This window comes from Heterodontus francisci, chromosome 16 (genome assembly GCF_036365525.1).
Source record: "Heterodontus francisci isolate sHetFra1 chromosome 16, sHetFra1.hap1, whole genome shotgun sequence".
Classification (NCBI taxonomy): Eukaryota; Metazoa; Chordata; class Chondrichthyes; order Heterodontiformes; family Heterodontidae; genus Heterodontus; species Heterodontus francisci.
In genome coordinates, this window is record NC_090386.1 from 67511749 (window position 1) to 67530651 (window position 18903).

Genomic DNA, 18903 nt, shown 5'->3' on the forward strand with positions numbered 1-18903 from the left:
AATACTTCGGCTTTCGGACCTTACTTCTACACTCAGCACCTTCCTTTCTGGCCTGAGGAGGGGATCCTCAGGCATTCCCAGCTGTTCCTACTTGCCTTCTTTTCACTCTCCCATTTTCTATCCTTCTCGGGTTTGTGGGGGTGTTGGACAAAGGGTTTTGGCTTATTCACAAGCTCAAAAGCATCAGTGATTTCTGCTGCTTGCCTGGCTTTTGAAAATTTTTGGTTCTCTACACAAGTTTTCACAACTGGAGGGATTGAATTTTTAAACTCTTCCAAGAGAATCAATTCTCTAAGGTTCTCATACGTTGCTTCTTTCTTTACTGCCCGTATCCAATGATCAAAATTAATTTGCGTTACCCTCTCAAATTCTACACAAGTCTGCCCAGCCAATCTCCGTAGGTTTTTAGAATATTACAGCGCAGTACAGGCCCTTCGGCCCTCGATGTTGCGCCGACCATCTGACCTACACTATTCCATTTTCATCCATATGTCTATCCAATGACCACTTAAATGCCCTTAAAGTTGGCGAGTCTACTACTGTTGCAGGCAGGGCGTTCCACGCCCCTACTACTCTCTGCGTAAAGAAACTACCTCTGACATCTGTCCTATATCTTTCACCCCTCAACTTAAAGCTATGTCCCCTCGTGTTTGCCATCATCATCCGAGGAAAAAGACTCTCACTATCCACCCTATCTAACCCTCTGATTATCTTGTATGTCTCTATTAAGTCACCTCTCCTCCTCCTTCTCTCTAACGAAAACAACCCCAAGTCCCTCAGCCTTTCCTCGTAAGACCTTCCTTCCATACCAGGCAACATCCTAGTAAATCTCCTCTGCACCCTTTCCAAAGCTTCCACATCCTTCCTATAATGCGGTGACCAGAACTGCATGCAATACTCAAGGTGCGGCCTCACCAGAGTTTTGTACAGCTGCATCATGACCTCGTGGCTCCGAAACTCGATCCCCCTACTAATAAAAGCTAACACACCATATGCCTTCTTAACAGCCCTATTAACCTGGGTAGCAACTTTCAGGGATTTATGTACCTGGACACCAAGATCTCTCTGCTCATCTACACTACCAAGAATCTTCCCATTAGCCCAGTACTCTGCATTGCTGTTACTCCTTCCAAAGTGAATCACCTCACACTTCTCCGCATTAAACTCCATTTGCCATCTCTCAGCCCAGCTCTGCAGCCTATCTATGTCCCTCTGTACCCTACAATACCCTTCGACACTATCCACAACTCCACCGACCTTCGTGTCTTCCGCAAATTTACTAACCCACCCTTCTACACCCTCATCCAGGTCATTTATAAAAATGACAAACAGCAGTGGCCCCAAAACAGAACCTTGCGGTACACCACTAGTAACTAAACTCCAGGATGAACATTTGCCATCGACCACCACCCTCTGTCTTCTTTCAGCTAGCCAATTTCTGATCCAAAGCTCTAAATCACCTTCAACCCCATACTTCCGTATTTTCTGCAATAGCCTACCGTGGGGAACCTTATCAAACACCTTACTGAAATCCATATACACCACATCCACAGCTTTACCCTCATCCACCTGTTTGGTCACCTTCTCGAAAAACTCAATAAGGTTTGTGAGGCACGACCTACCTTTCACAAAACCGTGCTGACTATCGCAAATGAACTTATTCTTTTCAAGATGATTATAAATCCTATCTCTTATAACCTTTTCCAACATTTTACCCACAACCGAAGTAAGGCTCACAGGTCTATAATTACCAGGGCTGTCTCTACTCCCCTTCTTGAACAAGGGGACAACATTTGCTATCCTCCAGTCCTCCGGCACTACTCCTGTCGACAATGACGACATAAAGATCAACAACAACGGCTCTGCAATCTCCTCCCTGGCTTCCCAGAGAATCCTAGGATAAATCCCATCTGGCCCAGGGGACTTTTCTATTTTCACTCTTTCAAAGCTTCCGAAGCTTCAAAGGTTCCGAAGCTTGTGTGGGTATGCTTCAGGGACTAACTCACACACAGCGAGAATAGCCTTTTTTGCCAGCTCATAATCTGCAGAAGCCTTTTCAGAATATATGGCAGAAACATCATGAGCTCTGCCCATCAACCTGCTTTGCATGAGCAGTGTCCAGCTTTCCTTTGGCCATTTCAATTGTTTGGCTATTTTTTCAAAAGAAATGAAAAATGCCTCAAAGTCCCTTTCCTCAAACTTAGGGAGAGCTTGTATTAATTTAAACAGCTTTTTGCTGGGTCCTGGGCTGGATTTAGATTCTTCCAGACCAGAATTTTCCCTGGAGTCAAGACTACCCTTTTGTCTTAGTTCCATCTCTTTTCACCTAAATTCCCTCTCTTCTCTTTCACTTTCTCTCTGAAGTTCAAGTTTTCTTATTGCTATTTATTTTTCCTGCTCAAGTTGTTTCATTTGTAACTGAAATTTAGCTAATTCAACTGCATCACCCTCTGATTTACTATTCTCTTCTTCTACCAATTTCAGATGTTGGGCTATTACCTCAATTATCTCTGCTTTTTTAGCACCTGATTTCAATTCTAACCCTAATTGTGCTGCCAAATCTTTTAGTTTAATCTTGGTTAAAGTTTTCAAGTCACTGAGGGACACGTTCTCCTTTCCCAGAAAAGCTACAACAACTGCTATTCTGGTGGTATTGACTTTACCCTATTACACAAGAAACCTGCTTCCTTTATTTCTTTCTCTTTCAGTTATTACTCCCCTCATAATTAATGTTATTAGCATTGGATTTTAATCCTGCAAGAGCCCTCAATTAATATGTGACGTCCAAGGTGGGAGAAATACACGGTTAATTCAGTCACACTACTGCATCGGTCATAGCATATCAAATAAAGTTTCCCACCTACTGAGGAATAGCCAAATTAAACACTTTATTTGTCCTCCAGAATAAAGCACACCAAACCAGGTTTGTTTAAACAACAACAACATTAACTATTTATTAGAAAAGAAATAATAAGTTTTAAACAATAATGAGATAAATCTCTATATATGAAAAACGTCTTATTTCCTTAACCCTCATGCACACACACATACATTCAAAAAAACTGGTTCACCGGGGAAAAGGATTTTTGGTTTACAGCTGTTTTTTAGGAATATACAGAAAGAAATAAAATGATTGAGTTTACCACATTCTGATAGGGTGTTTTTGCTATGGTGAGTGTCCCCAGAGTTGAATAGTCGGATGCCACTCGAAGTCTGTCCAGACGAGGTTAATGAACCGTCTGTGATGGGTAGGCATTTACGGCAACTTAACCGCAGGAGGCATCACACAGGTCTTTCAGCAAAGGTGTAGCAACAGGTCTGCTTGGGTTTTGAAGCAGCAGTCTAGCAGTAGATACTTTGTTGAGATTTCAGGATCTCCCAAAACACAGGAGGCAGCAGGGATTCTTCTGAGATGGAGCGGGGGTGGGGGCGTGGGGGAGGTGGGGGCAACAGGAATCTGCCACCTTTCAAATACAGTGTTTCTTTTCAAGATTTGTACAATTTCTTTACAGAGAGAGGTAACACTTTTCTGGATCTTCCTCACTTGCTCCAGGCAGGTCAAAGCAAAGATTTCAAATGCCTGCTCTTTGTCCACCTCACTGGCTTTTTAAAGGGTTCAAAGTGAAAAAAACCTTCCTGAACATAGTCACATGTCCAGACACAGACTCTCCCCTTTCACTCAAAAAAGCTGCTCTGAGGAAGGTCAAACCCCTGTGGTTTCCTTCACATTGCTTACTTTCCTGTCCTTATACAAGTTCAACTTCCTTTCAAAGCACTCATAAAGTTCAGCTTTTGTTATGAACTTCCTTTGAAAACATTGCAAAAATGTCAACTATTTGCAAGTCTTAAATATCCACTGAACATCCTTTTATTCAATTTTTTAAAAAACGCACAGGATCCTAAGATTTTAATACAAAAACAAAACCTTGTAACAGGATGCAACTTTTCCTGGTCCCCATTCCAGTATTGCTGTTGAGAAAATTCTTCATGTTGACAGTCAAGTATACAAGATCCACCATTGATTTTCTAGTCCATGTCTGAGCAGAAATGGAGCCTTGGAAAATTAAGTCTTAGAATTACAAATATTCTCAACAGTTAAGTGTTTTATTAAAAGCAGTTGTATGCCTTAATTTGAAACTGCTGGTATCAGTGTCTCTGATATTGTGTTTCTATCTCGAATAATTGTTTAAAATATAGGCATTTAATTTATATTAAATATTATGAACAGAGGAGGATCCCTATTATTCCACTAGAGGCACTAGTTTGCATGTTTATGGCTAAGCAAATTGCAGATGTACTTTTGAACCAAATTGAAATCAAGTCTGCTTCCTGAACAGTCCAGGGCATAGTATATAAAGACACAGTGTAATATATGACACAAACTAGCCCAGAGCCTGACATAGCCAAGTTAGGGAACTGATTCTTTCCTTATTTAACATTGTGCTGTCATTTAATTGAGGAGTTCTCAGCCAGACTTACTTCCTTCAACAACCTGCTCTGATAATACAGTCATGTTGAGTGCCACAGAAAGTGGTGCTACAGCAGATGTTGTAACAGCTGGAGGACAGACTTTTGCAATATGGTTTCAATTGCTTGCGTTAATTTTATAGCGTCATAGAGAGATACAGCACCAAAACAGGCCCTTTGGCCCACCAAGTCTGTGCTGACCAACAACCACCCATTTATACTAATCCTATATTCCCTACCACATCCTCACCATTCTCCTACCACCTACCTACACCAGGGGCAATTTACAATGGCCAATTTACCTATCAACCTGCAAGTCTTTGTCTGTGGGACGAAACCGGAGCAGCCAGCGGAAACCTACGCGGTCACAGGCAGTACCCTGAACCAAACCCGGGTCACTGGAGCTGTGAGGCTGAGGTGCTAACCATTGCGCCAATGTGCCGAAATCCAGTCCACAATGTGGGGTTCTGACCCCAATTTGACCATGACGCTGGGTTCCGAAGTTATTTATTACAGGGGTTCTCAACCTTTTTTGCTTCTGAAGCTCCCCTTCCCTTATAAAAATTTGGCAGAGTCCCTGTTAGCAAAAAACAAGTATTTACTGTCTGAACATTTGTTATACAATTACTCATATATATTAATTATTATTTTTATTTTACTTAATGTGAAAATTGGGTGGTTGAATTAAGATGGCTAAATGGCCTGCCTCATCTATAATTATCATGATGTTGTGGAAAGGCCTTAAGACCACATTTTTTTGCACTATATCAGTTCAGTCAGACCTGTAAGTGGTGCATAGTATTCAACAAATGGGCTGCCAATTAATTCTGGTACTCCATGACTGGGAAATTTCTGAGCTCCGGGGGCTGGGAAAATGTCCTGAGGAATTTTCCACAGCTTTCATCATGGAATTTGTTTTATTTGTTCATGGGATGTAAGTGTCACTGGCAAGGCAAGAAGTTGTTGCCCATCCCTAATTGTCCTTGTGAAGGTGGTGGTGAGCTGCCTTTTTGAACCGTTGCGGTCCATGTGGTGTAGGTACACTCGCAGTGCTGTTAGAGAGGGAGTTCCACATTTTTGACCCAGTAACGTAATGGCAAAATAGTTCCAGGTCCAGTGACTTGGAGGGGAACTTGCAGGTGGTGGTGTTCCATGCATCTGCTGCCCTTGTTCTTCTAAGTCTTCTTAAACTCCTCTCTCTCCCCTGTCCCCTCTGTGATGAAACATAGGTATAATAGACTTAATTAGGTAGAATTTAGATATAGTTAATATATTATACCTTTTAGAATTAAAGGTATGCTAAATGGTCAGTTTTCAAGACTCCCTGAAATTCCCCTTTAAGAAAGTTAGAGTTAGAAATTTCAAGGTCTTTCAAGGTCCCTGTTAGAATAGGATGTGAACCAGAAACACCTTTTAAGTTGGGAAATCCATTTCAGCATCTCTGTTACCAGGGACTTGGAGGATAAACACACATTGAAACATCTTGTGTGATATCAGTAAGAGGTAACAATAAACTTAATTGATCGTGTTAGTAAAATGTAGACAGAGCAACTCAAAAGGTTGCTTCAAGGTACCATAAAGAACACAATTACAGATAATAAAATAATAAATGGAACAATACTTACAGGAACAGATGTCAAGTAAACATAATTATAAACATTTTGACCAGATAAATGCTTACAACTTCAAGAGCAGAGGAATTCCAGCAAAACATTAAGTGGAGATGTTAGTTAATGATACTACAATATATAGATTTCAAAAGCAGGAAAAACACACACAAAAAGGTAACATCTGTATGCTAAAAGGTCAGATGACACCTTAGAAACAGTATAAATATGAGGGTTTCTGAGGCAAAAATTAGAAGTGTTGAATTCCTCATCAATACTTCTCACCCTATGGCTTACTCGGGGAATTTAAGGTAAATGTTTACTTTAAATTTTTGGATATTCTAAGATATTTTGCTGTAACAATATCAAGGTTGAGCTTTTGGATTCTATTTTAGAAATAAGATCATGTGTTACATTTCTTAGTAATATTTGATATTGTGATATACTTATCCATGTTCAATTCTTTAATAAATATATAAAAGTTAATGAATTGTCTCATGTAGTATTCTACATACAACTACAAGAACCCCCTCTCTGTGTCTCTTTAAGTGGAGAGATACGTATTGAAGAGAGTTTCCCAGACCCTTATAATATCTGGGATATTTGTGACTTAGCCATAATTATTAAAAAAGAGGCTGCACGAAAGATGGTAATATTCTCTGTTAAACTTGAGGTCATCTAAAACCCTGCTACCCATCTCCCAACTTGCACCAAGTCCCATTCCCCTATCATCCCTGTGTTCGCTGGCCTACGTTGGCTCCCAGTCAAGCAACATCTTGATTTTAAAATTCTCATCCGTGTTTTCAAGTTCTTCCATGGCGCCCCCCCCCGCCCCCAACCCGCTACACAGAAAATAAATGATGGCCCCATTCCCCCCTCCCCAATTCACTGAAATTGAAGAGTTGGCCCCTTCTCCCCACAACTGCACAAAGTGCAGAGGTCACCCCTCTCCCTACCAACTAAACAAAATGCAGAGGTCACCCTTTCACCCTACCCCCACACTAAAAATGCAGAGTTGGCCCCCCTTCCCAGCCCGACAAGTCTGTATTTATAAGAAATAACATTACCAGAAAAAAAGTCAAAAAGGTGGTAAATAAATCACAAAGGTAGATCTTGATTTTGTGCTGCAGTGTAAAATACATGATAGTGAGTCGGAAGCCTATTTTACATTTCTCCCAATTTTTACTTCCTTGAAGTCAGTAAGGAGAAACAAAAAAAAAGCCATTAAGAATTAATAATGCTATAAAACACCAGAAATAGTGACTTTGAGTCCTGCTACTGCTAGAACTTTGGGTATATACTTACGCACTTTCAGAATTGGCATAAATGCTGGAAATCTGGGTTTTCTGGTTGCATAGGGTTTGAAGTTATGTTAATAAGCTAAGTAGGGCTTTTACTGATGCAACTCAGGAGTGCCTCAAATGATTAAGGAAATATGCATGTAGTAATGCTTTGGCGTAAATCACTTACACATGTATTTCCTTGGGAATAATGGCACGATTCAACTCTGATGAATTGTATCCTAAAAGTATTTATATTGGAATAGTATTTATCTATATAGTCTTTGCTGACGATGCTGCATTAATATCTCACACTGAAGAGTGTCTGCAGAGTCTCATCGACAGGTTTGCGGCTGCCTGCAACGAATTTGGCCTAACCATCAGCCTCAAGAAAAATAACATCATGGGACAGGACGTCAGAAATGCTCCATCCATCAATATCGGCGACCACGTTCTGGAAGTGTTTCAAGAGTTCACCTACCTAGGCTCAAATATCACCAGTAACCTGTCTCTAGATGCAGAAATCAACAAGCGCATGGGAAAGGCTTCCACTGCTATGTCCAGACTGGCCAAGAGAGTGTGGGAAAATGGCGCACTGACACGGAACACAAAAGTCCGAGTGTATCAAGCCTGTGTCCTCAGTACCTTGCTCTACGGCAGCGAGGCCTGGGCAATGTATGTCAGCCAAGAGCGACGTCTCAATTCATTCCATCTTCGCTGCCTCCGGAGAATCCTTGGTATCAGGTGGCAGGACCGCATCTCCAACACAGTAGTCCTCGAGGCGGCCAACATCCCCAGCTTGTACACACTACTGAGTCAGCGGCGCTTGAGGTGGCTTGGCCATGTGAGCCGCATGGAAGATGGCAGGTTCCCCAAGGACATATTGTACACAGAGCTCGTCACTTGTATCAGACCCACCGGCTGTCCATGTCTCCGCTTTAAAGACGTCTGCAAACGTGAAATGAAGTCTTGTAACATTGAACACAAGTCGTGGGAGTCAGTTGCCAGCGATTGCCAGAGCTGGCGGGCAGCCATAAAGGCGGGGCTAAAGTGTGGCGAGTCGAAGAGACTTAGCAGTTGGCAGGAAAAAAGACAGAAGTGCAAGGGGAGAGCCAACTGTGTAACAGCCCCGACAACCAATCTTTTCTGCAGACCTTGTGGAAGAGTCTGTCACTCTAGTCTTGGCCTTTATAGCCACTCCAGGCGCTGCTCCACAAACCACTGACCACCTCCAGGCACTTACCCATTGTCTCCCGAGACAAGGAGGCCAAAGAAGAAGATTTATAGATAAGTTGAATGCACTTAATGATATAATGTATACATAGTATCTCATACAATACGTAGTACATGTTTTATATATAATCTTACATTCTGGTCGGCATAGTCCATATAGGTGACGGTGGGGAGCTGTGAGGGATAAGGCAAAGGTGTGAGGAGGAATCTGAATGAGTAGCAAGAATGGTAGGGTTGATGGTAAAAGGAACAGGCCTTGGAATTCAATAGGATGTAGGGCAGAGGATGAGTGAACTGGAAATGCATTTTAATGCTTTATCACGCCCTAACAGTGATGCACCAACACCCATTCCACCCAAAATGTGAAAAGAGGAGCTTACTAAAGTGGTTGACATGGACAAGAAGGCAGAAAGAAAAAGAGAGAAGAGCAGCGACACAGCAAAGACAGGTAAGAGAAACACTCCTCTGACTAACAGTGTGCCATGCCAGCCAGTCACTGCTGGCGTTGCTCCAACACTTAAACGCTTATTCAGGCCCTGCTCCCGACTGTCGAGGCCTAGCTCCCAGCTCTGGCTCATTCACACTGCACTCTGCTGCATTCTCTTCTGGCCCCTTTTAAAATTTAAAGAAATTCTATACTGTTTAGGTCCCGCACCATGCTTCCAGCTGCCTTTCACACTCCAAACTTTACAAAGTTGAGTGTGAAGCTGCAACAATGAAGTGTGAAATATCAGCAAAAGTGTGAGTCCCACTATCCATTGATTTGTGTCTTTTTTAGTTCTTCTCATGGTGTTTGTGCTTTTTAAAAAACCTGTTTGTTACATTTGTGTAGTTCTTTTGGTTTTGCACTAAATGGTCGAGATTTTACCCAGGCGATGGGGATCTTGATGTCTGGCAAAAGAGACGGCAAGAACACCACGTTGCCTTTTCTGTGGGAGGCCCGCTGAGTCAAGAGTCAATTAGGCACTTAACTGGACAGTAGTGGGCCTTCCACGGGATCAAGGACTCGAGCAACGGAAGTCCTGCTCTCTGAGAGCTGCCAGCCAATCAGAGGCCGACAGCTCTTTAATTTTTTTTAATTTCCAAAATATAATTTATTCATAAAAATCTGTAAAAAATACATGACAAAACAGTTCCAAACAGCACCAAGTCAAAAAAATACAAACAGCGCAAAGAAAGTCAGTTTCCTTCAATACAGGAGTGAGTTGTCTCACAACCCTTCCATTTCATTTTTCATGCCATATACATTTTACAGCAAATGAAAATTTTCCCGATACAGTTCAAGGGGTTTTCCATGGATCCAGCTCCACCATTCAGCTTGGTGGTGGGACCTTACACAGTGGTCTTTTCCCATTGAGACTTTGCTGCGGCTGCCCCAAGCTTTAGTGCGTCCCTCAGCACGTAGCCCTGGACCTTGGAATGTGCCAGTCTGCAACATTCGGGCGTGGACAACTCTTTGTGCTGGAAGACCAGTAAGTTTCGGGCAGACCAAAGGGCGTCTTTCACCGAATTGATAGTCCTCCAGCAGCAGTTGATGTTTATCTCGGTGTGCGTCCCTGGGAACAGCCCGTAGAGCACAGACTCCTGTGTTACAGAACTGCTTGGGATGAACCTCGACAAAAACCACTTTCCACACCTGTTTTGCAAAGACACATTCCAGAAGGAAGTGGCAATCATCACTTCCCCACCACAGCCACCTCGAGGGCATTGTGAGGAAGGGGTGAGACTTTGGGCGTGCAGGAAGGATCTGACGAGGAGGGCTCTTCTCACCACCAGCCAAGCGACATCTTGGTGCTTGTTTGAAAGTTCTGGTGATGAGGCATTCCGCCAAATGACTTTGGCGGTCTGCTCAGGGAACCATCCGCCAGGATCCACCATCTCCTTTTCCCGTAGAGCCTTGAGGACATTCTGTGCAGACCACTGCCTGATGGATTGGTGGTCAAAGGTGTTTTTCCGCAGAAAGTGCTCCACGAAGGATAGGTGGTATGGCACAGTCCAACTGGATGGAGTGTTCCGCGGCAATGTGACCAGCCCATCCTTTGCAACACCGGGGACAGATGGAACCTCAGCACGTAGTGACACTTGGAGTTTGCGTACGGGACGTCTACACACAGCTTGATGCAGCCGCACACGAAGGTGGTCATCAGGATGAGGGCGATGTTGGGTACATTTTTCCTGCCCTTATCCAGAGGTTTGAACATCGTGTCCCTCCGGACCCGGTCCATTTTGGATCCCCAGATGAAGCAGAAAATGGCTCGGGTGACCGCCACAACGCAGGAGTGGGGTATGGGCCAGACCTGCGCTACGTACAGCAACAACGTGAGCGCCTCACACTTGATGACCAGGTTCTTGCTCACAATGGAGAGAGATCACTGCTCCCACATGCTCAGCTTGTGTTGTACCCTAGCTATTCGTTCCTCCCAGGTTTTGGTGCACGCCCCGTCCCTTCCGAGCCATATCCCCAGCACCTTCAGGTAATCTGACCTGACGGTGAAGCGGACAAAGGATCGGTAAGCCCAGTTCCCAAAGAACATGGCCTTGCTCTTGCCGTGGTTAACTTTGGCACCCGAGGCCAGTTCGAACTGGTCGGAGATGCTCATCAGTCTGCGCACAGACAGCGGATCCGAGCAGAAGACGGCGACGTCATCCATGTACAGAGAGGTTTTAACCTGAGTGCCTCCACTGCCTGGGATTGTCACCCCTCTTATGCTCACATCCTTCCTAATAGACTCAGCAAAGGGTTCAATGCAGCAAACAAACAAGACAGGGGAGAGAGGACAGCCCTGTCTGACTCCAGATTGGATCGGGAAACTTTCTGATTACCACCCATTGATTGTGACTGTGCTATTGATGTTTGTGAAGAGCAGTTTGATCCAATTGCAGATTTCCTCCCCAAACCCCATTTTGGAAAGCATGTCCATCATGTAGGTGTGCGATATCCTGTCAAAAGCCTTCTCCTGGTCCAGGCTGATGAGGCAGGTGTCCACCCTCCTGTCCCGTACATAGACGATCGTATCCCTGAGTAGCGCGAGACTATCGGAGATTTTCCTGCCGGGTACAGTGCAGGTCTGATTAGGGTGGATCACCAACTCCAGAGCAGACTTGACTCGACTGGCTATGACTTTGGACAGAATCTTGTAATCAACATTAAGCAGTGAGATGGGCCTCCAATTTCTGATTTCCGCCCTCTCCCCCTTCCGCTTGTAGATGAGGGCGATGATGCCTTTCCTCATGGGTTCTGACATGCTCCCGGCCAGGAGCATACTCTCGTATACTTCCAGCAGGTCCGGGCTGACACAGTCCCACAGGGCTGAATACAACTCAACCGGTAAGCCATCGCTTCCGGGAGTTCTACTCGTCTCGAAGTACTTGACGGCCTTTGTCAGCTCGTCCAGAGTTAGGGGCTTGACCAGTCTCTCCGTCCTGCTGTCATCTAAGACCTCTGTGATAGATGACAGGAAGGACTGGGAGGCTCTGCTGTCTGTGGGCTTCGCGTCATACAGCCCAGCATAAAAGGATTTGCTGATCCTTAGTATGTCGGACTGCGAAGACGTTACCGAGCCATCCTCTTCCTTCAGGCTGCTGATAACAGAGCTCTCTCTGTGTACCTTTTGGAAGAAGTAACGCGAGCACGTCTCATCCTGCTCAATGGAGCGGACTCTGGACTGGAAGATGATCTTGGAGGCTTCCGTGGCAAAGAGCGAGGCAAAGACAGCTCTTTAATTTTTTGTTTTAATTTTCAAAATATACTTTATTCATAAAATCTGTAAAAAATACATTACCAGTTTCAAACAGCACCAAGTCAAAAAATACAAACAGTGCAAAGGAGGTCCGTTTGCTTCATTACAATCATGAGTTGCCTCACAACCCTTCCATTTCACATTTGTCATGCCAATTACATTTTTACATTTTACAGCAAATGAAAATTTTCCGGATACAGTTCGAGGGGTTTCCCATGGATCCAGCCACTCGGTTCAGCTTGGTGGGGGGACCTTACACTGTGGTCTTTCCCCATTGAGCCTTTAATTTTTTTTTTATTTCCAAAATATACTTTATTCATAAAAATCTGCAAAAAAAACATTACCAGTTTCAAACAGCACCAAGTCAAAAATACAAACAGTGCAAAGGAGGTCCGTTTGCTTCATTACAATCATGAGTTGCCTCACAACCCTTCCATTTCACATTTGTCATGCCAATTACATTTTTACATTTTACAGCAAATGAAAATTTTCCGGATACAGTTCGAGGGGTTTCCCATGGATCCAGCCACTCGGTTCAGCTTGGTGGGGGGACCTTACACTGTGGTCTTTCCCCATTGAGCCTTTAATTTTTTTTTTATTTCCAAAATATACTTTATTCATAAAAATCTGCAAAAAAAACATTACCAGTTTCAAACAGCACCAAGTCAAAAATACAAACAGTGCAAAGGAGGTCCGTTTGCTTCATTACAATCATGAGTTGCCTCACAACCCTTCCATTTCACATTTGTCATGCCAATTTCATTTTTACATTTTACAGCAAATGAAAATTTTTCAGATACAGTTCGAGGGGTTTCTCATGGATCCAGCCCCTCCGTTCAGCTTGGTGGGGGGACCTTACACAGTGGTCTTTCCCCATTGAGACTTTGCTGCGGCTGCCCCAAGCTTTAGTGAGTCCCTCAGCACGTAGTCCTGGACCTTGGAATGTGCCAGTCTGCAACATTTGGTCGTGGACAACTCTTTGTGCTGGAAGACCAGCAAGTTTTGGGCAGACCAAAAGGCGTCTTTCACCGAATTGATAGTCCTCCAGCAGCAGTTGATGTTTGTCTCGGTGTGCGTCCCTGGGAACAGACCGTAGAGCACAGACTCCTGTGTTCCAGAGCTGCTTGGGATGAACCTCGACAAAAACCACTGCATCTCTTTCCACACCTGCTTTGCAAAGACACATTCCAGGAGGAGGTGGGCAACCATCTCTTCCCCACCACAGCCACCGCGGGGGCATTGCGCGGAGGGGGCGAGACTTCAGGCGTGCAGGAAGGATTTGACGGGGAGGGCTCTTCTCACCACCAGCCAAGCTACATCTTGGTGCTTGTTTGAAAGTTCTGGTGATGAGGCATTCCGCCAAATGACTTTGGCGGTCTGCTCGGGGAACCATCCGACAGGATCCACTGTCTCCTTTTCCCGTAGGGCCTTGAGGACATTCCGTGCAGACCACTGCCTGATGGATTGGTGGTCAAAGGTGTTTTCCCGCAGAAACTGCTCCACGAAGGATAGGTAGTACGGCACGGTCCAACTGCATGGAGCGTTCTGCAGCAATGTGACCAGGCCCATCCTTTGCAACACCGGGGACAGATAGAACCTCAGCACGTAGTGACACTTGGAGTTTGTGTACTGGAGGTCTACACACAGACTTTCTTTAATTGAGCAATGCCACTGCGGAGGTGGCGGCTGCTGCCGGTGGAACACCCACCTGAGGCCCTGGAATGGTGCTGGATCCAGGCCACATGAAGGTCAGGGCGGGAGGTGCATCGAGGGGTTGGGTGGCACAGGAGGTGGGCCCTTCCCGATGCCGGGTCCCTTGTTCAGATGCTAAGTGCGTTTTAGTGAGGGACCGCCCCCCCAACCCCCATCAGAGCCGGCAAGCAGGCTGCATGTTTTTTTCTGCCATGCTTTCCTTGTGGCGACAGGTCTGCCCGCTAATGGCGGCAGGATGAGGCTCTCAATTGGGCATTAATTTCTCAGTTAAGGGCCTCAATTGGCACCAGGACAGGAAGGCCATTCATAGGCCTTCCCACCACGGACTTAATTTTGGTGGGAAGGGGGCGGGGCGGGACTCTGCCACCATCCCACCCTATTATATGGCTCCCCGCCTCCAATTCCCCCCAATGTTTCTGTTTCTCGGTGGAGCCCTGTTGTTTCCTTTCAGCTCCAACTTTCATTGTCCTTTTTTAAAAGTACAGTCTACTGTTTGTTAGCACTACTCTTTGTGTTTGTGAGTTTTTTGTTCATTGTTGTTTAAGGTATTTGTGTTCTTTTTGGTGACCCTGAATCTGCTGACAAGTCCATGCATTTTCAGGACCACTACTTTTAACTTGCTCACTACGTTTTCATTGCTAACCTTTTTCTACTAAAACCTAATCCCACTAACCTCTTCCATACTCACACTTACCAAATTTTCTGTAACTCATAACTTTCTATCTGAATCTTTTCAGTATTTTCCATGACTTAATTTTAACCACCCACGCACCATCACAATCCTTGTTCATTCATCATCATCAAGCTCTTCACAGCCTGACATCTTCTCCTCTTTTCTACCTTGCCTTCACTCCATTTCATGGGAGGGATTTATGCAGCTTGGAGCAGGCAAGAAAGGACATTAGGTCAGGGTGTATATTTTTGTAAAAATTGCATTGCAACAGCTACAGAAACCTTTATGTTTCCTGAAAAGTTAAAAATTACTCTTTGAATTTTTAATGTGAGTATAGCCAAGTACTTATAGGGTTGCAAGGGCAGAGCTAAGGGCTGTAGAGGAGTCAAATGTTTTTGGGTGGAGCCGTATCATTGCACCTACAGATCCATCCAGGTGAAGACTTGTTCTGGGTCAGGAAATCAGGAGAAAGAAGAAAAAATGACTTGCCTTCATACAGCATCATATTATGTTATCATATCTCTTACCAACATTGAAAGCAATTCACATACAGTAAATTTATCTGAAGTAGCGTTGTGCAGGTAAATATCGGTGCCGTTTGAGGGAGAAATGTTACCCCTGGACACCAGTAGAACTTCCTGTTCTCAAATTGTGTCATGGGTTCTGTAACATGCACATGAACAACAGAAATAAACAGCTCCTCACTGTAATGTTTTATCTAAGGGATGGAATCTCTAACCGTGCAGAATTTCTTCAGTAGTGTTACTCTAGATTATCAGATTAAATCCTAAAATACTTGAACAAACAAATTTCTGGTTTATAGGCAATTGTACTGCCATTTGAGTGAAGGCAATACTTGAGAAACAAATGCCCGAGTAAGGGTGTGTGAACCCAACCTGCAGTTGATCGAATTATTTAGCAGCTTAGTAAGATTGAGAAGATACATAAGGGGCCATGTAATAATTATGCAGCTCAGTATCAAGCAGCCTCAAGTTTATTCTTGTGGTCAATGTCTTTATAGGATTTGCATGTCTTAAGCTGGCTTTAAATATTTTTATTGTTTGGCTACAAAGGATGTATGTTTCATTTAATGAACGGTGACTCCCCTGGTTAGATTTCAAAATTCCTGTCACCGTGATGACAGAAGCAAGTAGGAATCACTTTACTTGTGCTTCAAGAAAGAGAGTCTGGGCTTGCAGTGATTCCAATTGTTACCCAATACCTATTTAGTCCATTTCTGATATTTCTTCTGAACTCAGGTTACAAAAAGTCACAGTTCTGAGGTTCTTATCTTCCAAAGTATTACATTTAAACAGCAAATTCCTGATATCTAGTTGTGCTAATGGAAAGAATGAAGTGCATGTTTTTAACTGGAGGGAGAGTAGACTTCTATGGAGCTAGCTGCCTTCATGTGTTGCCAAAGATTTGGAATCTTACAAACTGCTGACAACTTTTGTTTGATGCAAGGATTCAAGAAAGCTTTGATCTCTCAATTCTCAGCTATGTGGTAAAAGATTAGGAGGCTAATGCTCAGCCACAGCTTTATAGAACAGGAAGAAGTCAAAACATCATCAATATTGCACTCAGACTAACAAAATGTATTGAACAATGTCTCAAGTTTCTGGATATTTATATTTTCTCTACTTATTTGTTATACAATTGTGTTTTACTTATTTGCAGATCAGTGACTATTCCCCCACCCCACCGCCATCCTAATTTTCTGTTCCTCTCATTATGTTGGGTATATTTCCACAGGTACTAGATGCATTCCAGAATCCCACACTATTCTCTCCCCTATTGTGACCAGAGTTGTAGTTTGTGCTTCTGTGGAAGTGGAGACACTGATTGGTCCCTGGTCACTTTTCAACTCTGGGACCTGCTACTGATTCTGATGAAGCTACCACTCACTTCATCGGTTCCTGCAATAAAGACAAAATTTCAAAGATGTTTCCGCAAAGACTTTTTTGTAGGCTCAAAAGCTACACCTGCCAGTTGCCCCACACCATCCTAGATTGGCCTTGCATTCTGCACCTAATTGCGATGTTTTTCAGACATCCTTCTCTTTAGGCTGGTAACCGTGAGTCCAGGGTCCTATAATTCTGAAGCCATAGGCAGCATTCTCATTAGCCTCTGTCACACACACACTTCCACTTCTTAGTCCTTCCGCTTCCATTTGCTCTGTGAATCACCTGGTGCCACATCTGCACTAACTATCAATTGCCTCTGAACTTACAAATTAGGAGGAGTAGGCCACTTGTCCCCTCAAGCCTGCTCTGCCATTTAGTAGGTTCATGGCTGAACTGATTACTCCACATTCCCCCCTACCCCCTCGTCATCCTGTTCCTCATCATTGTAATAGCTACAGTTGACAAGAAAGAAATGTCTTCCTTGCTGTTGATCCTCATCATTTCCTCTCCATCATTGTCCTCTGCTCTCTCCCTTGCTGTGATGGATCTGCAGGAAAGGAAGGTAAATGCAAAGAATGTGAGCATTACTCCCTTGGGATTAAAGAGACAGAGAATGGGTTGGGAGGTTATCTCTGAGTTGGTCTACACCAGGATGCCAGGGCGACAGTGTAGGTGTTCAGTTACTAATCTGGCACAAGCAACATACCTCTGATCTTGCTGTCTCTCATGGCAGGAGCAGAGTGCTTTCCCATTGCTCCATAGCTGCCTTCTCATAGGATGTGAGGGATTAAGGGTAGGAATGCACTTTCCAATGGCCTACCTCTGTCAGGCATTGTGCACCATTTTGTGTAGCAAACAGCTAGAGTAAATGAGGGGAAGGCTAGCTGCTGAGGAGCATGTACCAAGAGGCATGAAACTGTTGGAAGTAAGAGATGTAGGGATATCAACCTGTTAAAGCAAAGGAAGGGTTGTGCATATGTGATAGCTGATGGGAGAACTGGGTGGTCATAGTGTAAGATCCCAAGTTAGAACCCCCTTAAGTGAATGTAGTGAGGCGGCACAGTGGCGCAGTGGTTAGCACCGCAGCCTCACAGCTCCAGCGACCCAGGTTCAATTCTGGGCACTGCCTGTGTGGAGTTTGCAAGTTCTCCCTGTGTCTGTGTGGGTTTCCTCCAGGTGCTCTGGTTTCCTTCCACATGCCAAAGACTTGCAGGTTGATAGGTTAATTGGCCATTATAAAATTGCCCCTAGTTTAGGTAGGTGGTAGGGAAATATAGGGACGGGGGGGGGTGTGGTAGGAATATGGAAATAGTGTAGGATTAGTATAAATGGGTGGTTGATGGTCGGCACAGACTCGGTGGGCCGAAGGGCCTGTTTCAGTGCTGTATCTCTAAACTAAACTAAAACTAAATGTTGTTTTACGAGGGTGAAGAGTGACGTTCAGGGAGAAAAGGAAGAGTGTCTCGTTTACAGTCCTGGTCCTGATGAGGCTGTTAAACTTATTTTCCACTGTAAATACACTTCAAAACGTACTTCATTGGCTGTAAATCGCTTTGAGACGTCCAATGGTCGTGAAAGACGCCATATAAATGCAATTATTTTTCTTTATCTCTTCTGCACTGCTGTGGACCAGGGGAGCCAGCACTCAGTGCTACTATCACCTCTGCCCAACCAGCTTGTCTAGTATCAGAATAAAAGCAAAATACTGCAGATGCTGGAAATCTGAAATAAAAACAAGAAATGCTGGAAATACTCAGCAGGTCTGGCAGAATCTGTGCAGAGAGAAACAAGAGTTAACGTTCAGGTCGATGACTGAGACGGCAGGTTAAGCCTTTCCCTCCACGTATTTTTCCAATCTTACTAAAACGCTTGCTTTGTTTTTTAGCTCTCCGATTTCTTGGGAGGTGTTGACTGTGTATTCCCAGTCATATTTTAACACTCCATATTTCCAAAAAAAAATCTCTTTTGTTGTAAGTGGGGGTGGGGAGCGAGAAAATTTGTTTCCAATGGCATACTATGCTGAACTGAGGCGCCTCTCCAGCTCCGCATGTAGCTGTTTACTCTGCGACATGCCCCTGGCAATAGGGGAGCGGGTCACGTGTACTTGCTGCTGACGTGGGGCGGATGACGTTGAGTGTCGGCGCCGGGCTGGTTGTTTGGGTGCTTTTCGCCTCAGTCCTTATTTAACTGTTGGTACAGTTCGACCTTCTCTCTCCATGGACGCCCCAAATCAAGGTACAAAACGGCCGTCTTTCTTCCCTGTTCGGACGTGTCGTTGGTTAT

General features: G+C 44.2%; 1 protein-coding gene across 4 annotated transcripts in view; it reads left to right on the top strand.

The window, feature by feature from the left end:
* Nucleotides 1–18739: 18739 nt before the first annotated feature.
* Nucleotides 18740–18903, top strand: part of LOC137378172 (tumor protein D54-like) — an 86031-nt gene continuing 85867 nt past the window's right edge. For all 4 annotated transcript variants that reach the window (XM_068048323.1, XM_068048327.1, XM_068048326.1 and 1 more), the window contains exon 1: nucleotides 18740–18855. In XM_068048323.1, coding sequence (XP_067904424.1) covers nucleotides 18837–18855 — 19 coding nt within the window. In that variant the 5' untranslated portion in view covers nucleotides 18740–18836. The remainder of the gene's footprint in view (nucleotides 18856–18903) is intronic.